The sequence below is a fragment of the Thermobia domestica genome, chromosome 3 (assembly GCF_964235325.1).
Source record: "Thermobia domestica chromosome 3, izTheDome1.hap1.1, whole genome shotgun sequence".
In the NCBI taxonomy this organism is placed as follows: Eukaryota; Metazoa; Arthropoda; class Insecta; order Zygentoma; family Lepismatidae; genus Thermobia; species Thermobia domestica.
This window is the reverse complement of record NC_137456.1, coordinates 62,761,163-62,774,107: the sequence shown is the minus strand read 5'-3', so window position 1 is coordinate 62,774,107 and position 12,945 is coordinate 62,761,163. Positions and strand designations below refer to the sequence as shown.

The 12,945-nt window shown below is 32.4% G+C and overlaps 1 protein-coding gene across 1 annotated transcript in view; it reads right to left on the bottom strand.

Annotated features, from left to right (window-relative positions):
• Nucleotides 1-362: 362 nt before the first annotated feature.
• Nucleotides 363-12,945, bottom strand: part of mre11 (double strand break repair nuclease mre11) — a 57,651-nt gene continuing 45,068 nt past the window's right edge. Inside the window, exons 11-14 of the mRNA XM_081750986.1 lie at nucleotides 11,675-11,798; nucleotides 10,846-11,214; nucleotides 9,079-9,249; nucleotides 363-6,161 (exon numbers count right to left, since the gene is read on the bottom strand). Of these exons, the coding sequence (XP_081607112.1) occupies nucleotides 9,088-9,249; nucleotides 10,846-11,214; nucleotides 11,675-11,798 (655 nt within the window). The 3' untranslated portion in view covers nucleotides 363-6,161; nucleotides 9,079-9,087. The remainder of the gene's footprint in view (nucleotides 6,162-9,078; nucleotides 9,250-10,845; nucleotides 11,215-11,674; nucleotides 11,799-12,945) is intronic.

Below are 12,945 nucleotides of genomic sequence, written 5' to 3'. Positions count from 1 at the left end.
TATTATGAAGATCATGATCCAATAGTTATTCATCAAAAAACACAAAATAAAAACAAATGCAAACGCTTACTACCGGAAATCATTAACTACTCTAGATGTAACAGATCAGTAAAAGATTACATGAATTGTTCCATGCCAGTATTATAAACTGTAAATAATGTTTTAGTTCAACATGCCTCAGACATATTTTCCGTTAAGTTAATCAATTTTCACTTAACCAACAGTGGCAACGTAGGTTCCGCTTTGCAGCTGAGACGATGGTATTTCTTGCAAGTAAAGGTGGTTATTTCGAATATATGTAATTAACATTAACAGTCACATACATGTAAGTAAAGCATATAGGATAGAAAAAGTCACCACCAATTAAAAAATTAATATAATTATTATTATTTCTTTAAAAAAATACAACTGTGGTATAAGTACAGTATATGGAAAACTGACACTCCGTTTTAATTCAATTCATAATTTCTTTCTTCCTTTCGAATTCATGAATGAAGATTTTTCATTTTACTACTATGTTTTCACTAACAAATTCATCTTAGGAACAAGTTCTAGCCATTCAGAATGTTTTTCTTTTCTATTTTGTTCATTCATTCATTTATAACCACAGAAAAGTATTGCCGCAAATTCCACACAACAGCTTATTAGTACATTCAACAAGTTTATCTTTAGTGGTAATAAAGCGCTCAATGTTACCTTATAAATACCATATTTTGTTTAGAGATAGGACTTGTAATCGCATACTTAGACGGCAAATCGTACAGCATGGAGATCTATCCATGAAACTATACTTTAATTACTATTATGTTATTTTTGAAGCTTAAGAGGCCTCATCCCGGCGAAATTAAATTACCGCTAATTTTAGAGTAATTATGTGATATCTTCAAATAGATAAAAGATAATCGAAACGTGGAATAAGAGCGCCTTAGACAATATCATTTTACATGAGATACCGATATTACGACTCATTTATCTGCTTTCGATTTCGAGCCATTTTGAAAATCGGCATTTATTTTCGCGTTTCTAAACGGCTGAAAACGGAAAGCCACTAGATGACTTGTGATAACGGTACGTCATGCAAATAAATATTGTCTAGCGAGGTCTTGTTCCATTTTTCGATTATCATTTATCTATTGAAGATATCACATAATTAGTGTAAAATTAGCGGTATTTTAATTTCGCCGGGATGAGGCCTCTTAAAAATTAAAAAAAAAAAAGAAAAAGGGAGAAATGCATTACAAATACTTTCTTCAAAAGCATAATTAAATGCAGTAACCGGTATCACGAATCACTGTTGCATTTTAATCATCCTATGGAACAACAATCAGTATCTGTTTCACATATGTTACCAAAGCAGTAAAAGATCATGTAATCAAATACTTATGAAAAAAGGCAATATAATGACTTTTTAGTGCTTATAAAACATTAATTTTAAATACAAATAAGAAGACCAACATAGCTCCGTAAGATAATGGAGAGAAGCAAATTAAAATTATCTTTGAAAGACAATTATTATCTTAAATAATTATTTTCCTTGCAACTTTAAACGAATAATTAAGTGCAAATCACTTTATGCTCAAGAATATTTACTGTTTATCAGTATTATTTTCACCATGTCATTTGACAAAGAATGTTTTAGTTATACATAACCCAACACTGTACATGGTTTTAACAAAGTACTTTTCTAACAATTTAAATAACAATGTATCGAGAACAAACTAACATTTAATCTTGCTTATAACAGTGTTTTTATTTATTATATAACATGACGTAGATCTATCGTAATTCTCTTTCACCACCATGATATACAACGGAGAAAGCCTTTCTTATCACTTATGTAACATGTACGTGTGTTACTCTAATTTACGCAAGCGTACCTTCAAGCGTACCTTCTGCGATGTATTATCAGTATACATGGAGACATATTCATTCCAGTTGATTCAGGTCTCTAGTACTTCTTTCTCATATACCACTATTTATGCATTTATTTTTCTGGGATAGATACCGGTAATTTTTATTTAAACTTTTTTCTGGTTCTTATGTAGGCAAGGGAAACTTACGCAAAACCTGTATTATTTTGAATATTTTTTTTATTACACGTGTTATCTGGTAACTTAAGCCGTATTCGATGAGCTTTCTAATAAATTATGGTAGAACTAGACTACGGTACTTCATATGTTATGTATGTCTCATACATCGTAAGTGTTGCTTACTACTACTACAAACTATTCTCATATTCAATATAATGCATTAACTGGGTAATTAGGGTTCTATATCCCTCTTGGCACTGATAAAGAGGGATACGAAACTTTGTACCCCAAAGGAGTCCGGATATACACAGAGAAAGAATGCTTCTCATATGCAAACTGTTTTTACTCATATACAATTATTTACCTTATAACTATACCTAATGTATTATAATGTAATCCGCCTGAAGAGCGATCTTACAGATAAACTCAAAAAATACTTACTTTTTTCTTCTCCAAATTATTATAAATTATTTTTAAAAATGTATTACAAGTCAAATTTTCGCTGCCAGCTGTCAGATTGTTAACCCTGAGGCAGGCGAAGGAATTCAGAAAGGATTTCCACTACACTACATTCATACGAAATATCCTTCCTTACCTCAGTCTTGACAATGGTGACAGTTACCAGTGAAAATTCGACGTTTAATAACATTTTTAAACAATTTGGAGCAGCAAAAGTGAGCACCTTTTGTCTTTATTTAACCTTGTGTACCTTCAAAAAATTATAATTTATTCTAAAATAGTTAAAATTTAAAAAAAAAAAAAAGTTTGCATTTTTAACGAGTTTCGAAGTCCTCGAAGGTTTTTCCTCCATATTGCAGCTTAAAATGTTTTGCTGATTCCAGCAAGAAAATTAGATCAATTTTTGATGAATTTATTATTATTATTATTTAAAAATTGGACGAGAGATACTTGTTGGCATTTTCTGAATCAGAAAATGCAAAATCTCAAAACGCAATGAAAAAACAGCTTGCGTAGATTAGGTTAATAAAACAAAGTGAACTATATACACACATATTAACACTATTTTTTAATTTACAAAATAAGATTCATCATACAATATTCTGATTCATCATACGATATTCTGATTCATCATGCAATATTATCTACTAGGATACTGTGAAACAAATGGTAAGAAATGTGCTTTTCCCTCACATATTGTGGCCATAGCCATCAAATAGGCTAGTTTAAGAGCAGTGTTTCTTTGCCTTGCCTTTGAGAAACAGTAGCATCTATCTTGGCACAAGTTACATGTTGCTATTCTGATTTCAACAGCAGAAATATTGGATATAGAGTAAGTTCGGGTTTGACTGAGATCTAATCATTGCTTACTTCTGCGTAACTAAATATGATCTAAGCATCTGCGAATGGAATATATATAATTTTCAACTATTTCAATATAATCGTGTTAAGTTGAAGCGAAAGAAGTACGATAACTTTTACTGGGAATTCATCAGTTTTTAATAGCAATCATGTCACGTTAAAGTATTATTATCGAAAATAAACTATTACGACCACGAAATGCAGGACTTAGGAAAACAAACGTTTCGAAAAAAGAGTTTTCACATTTCTTTTTTTCAGAATTGACAGAAAGGTTTTAAGTCGAGAAGTGAAATATATATAATATGTTAAAATGCTTCATGGTGCTAGCTTACGAAAGGCTCTGGCTGGCCAGCCTGCTTGTGCATTGGATGATGTACGGAACGCACTTTAACATAAGAGAAACATCATATTACACATACTGACCACATGGATTACCACACAGAAAAAAATGAGGTGTTGAAACAACACAAAATAACTACCACTTTAGCGTGTTACTTGTGTGTTAATTTAGCACCAAGCACATCGTCTTCCGAGCATATCAGAAATAACTCGTTACTATCTGAAAGAATTTGCATTGGTATTAGCAAAGCTTTGCGAAATATATTTGGCATTTGTGCCAAGTAACAAATAATATTCTATGTTTTCTGTAATCGGTCACAATAATATTGTGAACCTGTGAATCATTTGACAACAGTTACATGGATAACAGTTATGCCATCTTCTGTTCTTACGTGCTGACACAAGAATAACAGATCAAGAAAATAGATGGAAGCACTGCTATCCCTGTAACTGTTGTTAGACGATTCACAGGTTTACAACAATATTATTGTGACTGGTTACAGAAAACATAGAATGTTATTAGTTACTTGCCATAAATGCAAAATATATTGTGCAAAGCTTTGCTCAAATCAAACAATAAAAACCAGTGCAAATACTCACAGCCAGTAACGAGGTACTTCTGATGCTTGGAAGGCGACGTGTTTGGTGTTGAATTGACACACAGGTAACATGTTAAAGTTGTAGTCATTTGGTGTTATTTCAACACCTTATTTTTTGCTGTGCACGATTACAAATATGAACTTCTACAATATATACGGTCTGACCCATATTATGTCATCGTACTATAACATGAAGTCGTACCTTATTGGTACATTTCACATCTACATAACTGTAACAGCTGTAAAATGGCTTAACAGATTCAGCGAAGTAGCTTACAGTTCGAAATTTCAATTTGAAAAGCGATTAAATTATTTCTGTTTTGAAAGTATATTTTCTGTTACGCTCTACGTTCTTTAAATGTTCAAGACTATCACTTAAAACAAATGTCCATTTTGGAACGGACCAAAAAATACTGATTATATTGAAGGTATGAATTTCTTAGTAGATTAAGGCCCTAAATTGCAAAAACAAGGTGAAAGCTGAAGAAAATTGGAACTAAACCATGGTATATCTATGATTTTAATTGCTTATTTTGTAACTATTACATCAATTTCAAAATTATTTTGGCAAGTTCAAAGAGAGAAGTTCAAAATCCTGATGCATTTATACTACACGCTGCTAAACTTATAACAGCATACCTTGCTCCCTTCTCCCCAAATGTGCGCTTTCAGTTCCGATTTTCACTTTTATTGATGAAGTTAGGGAACATCGGTAATACGGTAGTTGGGTCAGAAACGCTGAGTGGAGGAGTTATCCAATAATCACTTAAACATCTAAATCCGGAGCACTTCTTATTATTGAAGTGCTAATGTTAAGACTATTGAAGCATAATCCAACCTTAGATTTCTACGCTAATTTATACTTTTATACATGTTTGTATCCATTATTTTGGATTATTTCATTTTTGATATGAAGTTGCTGAAAAAGCGAATCGTAATATTTTTTATTTCTTTTCGCAATTTATGCTGTTATGTTATTACACATGTTTTCTGCATCCAATGTACAAGTTTACAAGTTAAAATGGTGGGATTTACATTCTATATCTCTGCTTTCTCATTACTCCATTAATATAATAGTATAGTTCGATTTTAGGAGATAGAGGAAACAAATGGTAACAACTGTACATTTTATTACAGTTTGAGCCGTTCATCTCAAGGGTGTCTGCTGAGCTATATAGGCTATAGTTATCTCCAAATTTTTCAAAATAAAAGCAAAAATTAAAAGATAAATTTTCAAATCATATAACGTAAATTTTAGAATCTCAAAAATGCTTTTGAGAGACAGTGTTTTCAAGAAATGTCTCCTTATTGATTAATGCATCTGTTAAGACAATCATGGTCATACCATTTGGTGGCGCAGCACTCAAACTTGACAATTCTTAATATTATATATATATAAATGAAAACACATATACTGAAAATTCACTCAACATTCTTAAAACTTATCTACTTACTGAGCGAGCGAACTTAATTCAGACAAGTACTGTGCTATTATACCACTATAGTTTCGATCGAGTTTACGTCTTGGTCCCCAAGCTGCACGGAATAAAATGATGTAAATTGAGGCTTCACATTTAGGAGCGCAGCTCCACTGTCACCATTTAACGATTAGAGGTATCTGTACGTTTGGTAAAGTTGTTTACTCAATTATACACTGAGTAGTTCAAATCATCACAGACTTCACCACCCATATTTCAACACTCAGGTACAATTCACGAACATAAATCACCAATTACAACAAGAACATGACATGTGTAGCTTGCACATGATATACGTAAAACGGTTCAACTATCACATATCCACTTAATGTATATATACTGTCTGGCGCATTCAGTCCCAACAATGAACTTCTATATACGGCATCAGGAACTATCTGAAAGAAAGATAAAAGTGGTGTGTTGTTACAAATTAGAATTAACAATTATTAATACACTGTAATTAACTGTCACATATTGCTGCTTTCGAAGAATGGTAAACTTCGTGTTGCGTTAAATAAATAAATATGTGAAGCATGACAATTTTACACGTAATTAAAAAAAAAAATCTTTCCTAATGTTCCGAGATTTTTTCTAATCTTTTATTACTTTAAAACACTGCCCCTTATGTTTCTCGAATGCCATATAAATCTTGTGAAAAAAATGTGACCAGACACATTTTCATTAATGTTTCCAATGCTTATTCATTCGATATAAATTAAAAAAAAAAAAAAATCTTGGATGTTTTAAGACCGAAGTCACAGAAACAGCAGAAACAATATAATCATTATTAAAACCGTGTCCTATCTACTACGCTCATAATCTGTAATATTCTCATTCATGAACTTCTCTCATATCTCAAGCAGTTCGAAATGACCAATGTGAAGGAAAATCAATTAACAAATACTCTACCAGAAGGAGAAAGGATTTTTCATGATTAAACAAAGACAGGATTTTTCATGATTAAACAAAGACACAAACAGATTGATTAATTCAAGTTGAGCGTAGTATTGAGAGAATAGGGTTCATATCTAAGGCAAATTCCCCCACCAGGAACTGAAGCCGGAACCATGACCACAGAAAGCATAACTGTTCGCTAGTTGGTCACGAAGGACACACAGGGAGACAAATAGAATCAGTATTTATAATTAATTTACTTTCCAAGCTTTTACTGGTTTTTCACATTAAAAAAAAAAAAAAAAAATGACGTAGCAGGTAAGAACTTTGAGGGAGGAATTATGAATAAAAAGATTTGTTTTCGGTCGGTCCCTCAAAGGCTAACTATTATATTATTCAAAGGCTCTGTATTTGTCCAATAATTGCAATAATCTTAAATTTAAAACAACGTGCGCCGTGATGCCGTGCTTGCAGATCCGAGCGATCCTCTCATTTCTGTTTCGCTAATTTAAACCCTAAACTAAACAAGTAAATCTCTAATCTCCAACACACACATTATGTTTGATAAAAATAGGAGTATTTTGCAAAATTTTTATGGAATATTTTATTTGGGAAGGTGTCACACCCTCATTATTGACTCATTTCAATACCAAATGGCACAAATGACTGGGAATTCTTAGAAAAAATTAAGCCATATTACACCAAAACTGAATTACTTCTGTTATATATATATATATTTTAACCATAAAGGACGCGGGTAAATTACTCCTCATCTTTTGGCCGATTTCAACTCTAAACATTGGAGTTTGTATGAAAGCTTCAATAAATGTATACATCTTAGTATCACAATGGAATCATTTTTATAAAAGTTATAGTGGAACAAATGTTTTTACAAGGATAATTGGTGGAGGTAAGCTCACTTCTCTACTAATTTTATATCCAATGAGTGATGATGATTGTAAAGCCTCAAAAAATATGAGCCATATTGCATTAAAATCTAAAATATTAAGTGTTTGAACTAATTCTTGCTGTTTTCTGCAACAAAAGCTCATATTTATTTCGAAAGAACGGTATATTATATTTTATGTGAAGTATTGTCCTTCAGAAGCTGCAAACCTTTTCCCACTTTTCGGGTAACACACAGATTCCATGATAATATAAAAATAAATAAATAAATAAATAAAAGGGTTCTTTTGAGGCGATCCATCCATCGAGCCATTTTTTTTTGATATCTTCAAAAGATCTGAAGTGTTATTCAGAAAGGTCATGGTGTATCGAACGAAACAAATAGTAATCTCAAAGAGCGAAACCTGATGAATAGGAGGGATGGATAAGACATTCCATCAAAATACCTCCAATGTTTCCTTCACTAGGTTTGTAATATGTGACCTGGCATTGTCATGGAGAATAGTAATTTTGTCACATCTTTTGGCATATTTCTTTGAGAGCTTGATTCAAACTGAGAAACTGTATTCAGTAGCGTTCAGCATTAACCGTTTTAGCCGATTGCAGCAGCTTACAATAGACTACACCGACTTGATCCCAACAAATGCACAGGATGACGTTCTTTCCATGAATATTACGAAGACGCACTCATGATTTCCTGCGCTTAGGATTGTTGTAACAAATCCATTTTTCATTGCCAAACACAATTCGAATCAAAAACAATTTTTGTTTTTGTCTATGAAGCAGCAATTCACAAATGGTTCAACATTTCGCAACGTCTCCTTCTGTCAACTCATGTAGTACCCAGTTTCCTAATTTCTGGATCATCCCCATTGCTTTTAAACATTTGCTAACAGCTGACGCATCGACATTTAGTGTTTAAGCTCTGAGATGAATTTTCTTCCAGTAATGCCTCTAATTCTCAATTTTCAAACTTTTTCGGTTGACCAGAACAATTTTATATTTTAAATGCTTATTCGTCCCGCGTAAAGAAGACACTTCCAAGAACAAATTATGCTTTCCTTTGAAGGGAATGGGGCTGAAAGTAAATCCCACCCTTGGTAGCAATAAATAAACATACGAAACTATTCAATAGGAACAAGATAACAGTAAAAAGTGTACTACTTGAATTTAATTTTTGCAACGACTCTGCAACAAAGAACTGCTAAAACAATTAAAAACTTATTTTTTTCGTTTTGTTTTTTCAAAATCCTCTTCTTCCTGATCTTGGTGAGAAAAAGTTAAAAAAAATGTTTTCGACCTTTACGACACTAGTCCAGATATACTTCCAACATTTTTGTAATTTCGTACATTTTTACATAAGCACAAAAATGAATTAGATATAAGGAATATACATATGCATACACACACACACATAGCAATATATATATGAAAAACTATACATGAAAATAATGAATCTTAAGTAAAAGATAAGGAAATAAAAAAATAAATAAAAATTCAAAAATTTATTACCAGTTAGTTTCAGTCAGAGTCATCAACATCGAATACAACCCCTTTTCTTGCATTTCTGGATGTACTGAACGACATCGACGAATTCTGACTCTGACTTTGCGTTTGTCTGGGTTGACTTTGTCTAGAAAATGCAGACATAATGGTTTGCTGAACTACTGGCGCTTTCCTCCCCTGAAAAATAAAGTTTATGGGTAACACTGTTAACGGAATGCTCATGTAACATATTTTAAACACGAATACCTAAATTAATATGCAAATAGGCTATTATATTCTTAAAAAACAGTACAAGTTATATTCAAACTCCTGAAAGTCAAATGAAGATGTATTGTTAAAGATAAAGCTGTAGCAATGTTTTTAGTAGTATCACTAGAAAATAATAATTGCTGCTTAGAAATGTCGATTTGCCGAAATAGATATAAAATGTATAATGAAGTTTCACTAAGGATTACAAATCAAAAGTAAACGACAATTTAAGCTGATATTACGGATTTATGCTTATATACATAGTTTTCTTATTTTTAATCTTTATCTGCAACCTTATTTTATACTTAAGTAATCTTCTGAGGAAACTACAAATATGAGAAAGTTCTAGTATTTGATTGAGAAATACTAGTTATGTGTTTTCTTATTAAAAAGTTCTATGTACATATACTTTATTAATTAGATATATGCTATATTATGACCAGTATGGATTTCCCAAATGAAATACAGACAAAGGATATCTAGAAATTCATAATGTCGAATGTCACGGCATCTTGCATCTTGCATCTTACAGAATACCGATAATTCTTTACCGAAAACTCCTTGTATACTACACATAAAAATTACTTTCAGCTGTCTTCTATAAGCTAGCTTTTAACGTCCTATGAACTGTGTAAACCACCTTGCTAAACTTAAATGTTCGATTTTCTAGAATGTGAAGCAATTCACGTTACATATCTACAAATAATTGAAAATTAACGTTCGCCTCATCCATGGATACACGAATAAGTTATCCAAATTATCCCAAGCCAGATCATCGGTAGTATCACTGAATAAATTTGATGTTGCCAAGTGACGAAAAAAAAAAGGGAAAAATGCACAACACGGGGCTACTGCATGATTCATCACTTCTAAGTATAAATATACTTCATCTTGAAACTGATTCCGCTACCAGATAGTTTTCAAAACTGTTTAGGACTAGATCAAATAATGCAATTATTATTATTATTATTATTGCACGATGATGATGATGCATCACCATCAGGTACGATCTACGATGTAGGCTTCCACTTGAGTATCTGGTGGAGAGGAAGATAAAAATCAGCTAATCGATTATCCTCCTTTTATCAGATGAGTTTCCATGTAAAATTTCAGGGTTTCACACTATTTCTGGTATTTTTCTGACTTTTAAAATTCACGTTTTATTTCCGGTTTGCCGGTAGACTGACTACTCTGTTATTTATTTATTATTACGCGTATTATTATTTCAGATCTCTCATACTGACTTATCTTTTTAGCCTAACTTGTTTGTTCTTTTGCTGTTGAGAATGATGGTTACTTAATGTCGGCGAAATGTTTGAATACATTTTTCTCTACCTGTTTTCAACAGAATTGTAAATGTTTTAGCTTAAAATATATTTTTTGTTCGCATCTTCCTATGTAACCATTATTTTATTTAAATTACAACTGAGACCACTTCTGTGTTAGTTTTTTATACTAGTATGTACGGTAAGCTAAAAATTCTGATGTCGAAAGCAAAATTTCGAACATTGAATATAAACTTACCCTTCCTCTTCCGCCTCTGGTTGTTGTTTGATCCCCTCTACCACCTCGTCCTCTGCCTCGGCTCGTGCTTGGTCTATAGTCATCGATATCATTTATGATATTAAAATCATTATCATCATCATCTTCATTCGATGAGTTGCTGATAGTAACAGCAGCAGCTTGTCTGCCTCTTCCTCGCGGCTGAGCAGTGTTAGCACCTCTGCCTCTTCCCCTCCCTCTGCCTCGCCCCCGACCTGTCTTTGCAGCGGTGGTCCCATTTAATTTGCTTCCCATATCATCATCATCTGAGTCCGCCATCATATCAGAATCTGAGTCCATGGCATCACGAGATGGCTTTGCTCTCGAAGACTTTTCGAGAACTTGTTGAGTCTTTAAAGAGAGAGAAAAACAACTCATGACACATTATAGAAAACAGGACTATCGCACAAGGAGCATAAAAGCATTACACTCGTAAATTATTTACGGCTTTTTACATTATATAAAGGTAGAACAATTTGTAAAAGTAGTGTATGTTTTGGAATTTCAATAATTAACTTATATTATAAAAGAACAATAAACAATAAAAAATAGATATTTAATGTATCTGATTTCATGACTCTCTTAGGAATGTTATTGATCGTTTAACTTTCAATTAGTTCTAATTCCTGTAGAGGAGCAAAACCACAGTTTTACCTTTTCTCTAGAATTGTTAATAGGAACTATATTTACTAAATAGGTACAAATTTACTTATTGTACCAATTACACAATAATTTATTTTAAAACATACAAATTTTACCACTATCACTATGATCAAAATAACTTGTACTGCTTTCTTATGAATTTACTTACTTCAGCAAGTTCTTCCTTTGATCGTTTCTTCCTCTCCTCCTGAAACAGTTTTATTTCGTCTAAAATGTTGTTTTCATCCACATCCCTCGTCTTTAAATATGAAACTATCTTAGTTAACTGATGACTGTAAAATACAAACAAAGGCAATGTTTACGAAACTTTCTACAAATTTAAAATACAACCAGCATCGAAGGGAATTTTTAACAAGCAATAATTTTCCTCGAAAATAAGCCACTTTTTAAATTAAATCTTAACTATGAAGAGCTAAAATGTGGCAGTGGGACCTTACAAAAGACAACAATTTACCTTTCGTCACATTGCATGCTGTTCAAAATGATCCTGATTTTAGTTTGAGCTCTTGATCATCAAACTTACCTTATATATATGTATATACCCTACTGAGGTCTAGTAGACTCAATCAAATAAGTTGTACCGGTAATTTAAAATGGGTAGTATTCCTCTTGCTCATGAGCATCTATAACTAACTAACTAATTCTACGGCCTAGTTGGAATCTGGAGGTTCAATGCCGCGTTCACAAAAGTTCTCCACTGACTTCTATTCTTAGTCAACTGAATCCAGTTTCTAATTACTAATTTGTACTCCTATTTCTGCGAGATCCATCTTAATATTGTCCTCCCATCTGCGCCTAGGTCTTCCTAATAAACGTTTTCCGATTGGATTTCCAGTAAAATCTTCGAAAGCGTTCTACTTTCTTCCATTCTGGCCACATGACCTGCCCACCTGAGCCTTCATGAACTTTTATGGAGACTTAGAACACATAAAATAGCTTGTTTCACTATAATAAACAAATATTGATATTTTATTCGTAAGAAAAAGAATGTATATTCAAAAGTAGAAGTACTTCGAACAATTATATATATTGCCAGTAGTTGTTCCAAGCGAGGCTTGGGTTCACAGTTGACTATAGGTTAAAACATGTGGTTAGTTAAAACGGATTTGTACACAAATGACCCATGGGTTCTTTAAAATTTCTATTAACTATCTTGCCAAAAAATAACTTATATAGGCCACCCTACACTCATTTCGCAAGACTTACTGTAATATTTCAAGTTTAAATCAGTTCTGGCAACTTTGGAACCTCTAGTAAACCTTTTATCTATCTATTTAGTTGAGTAAGTAAAAACCCAGCAGAAACTTCATATCGTATTTATTCAAGGATTTCTTCGCAGTTGTAATTTTAAGTGTCTTGTTTTACTTATATCCTAATAATAAGTGCCAACGTTTGAGTTTATGCATTATGCTAAAATCT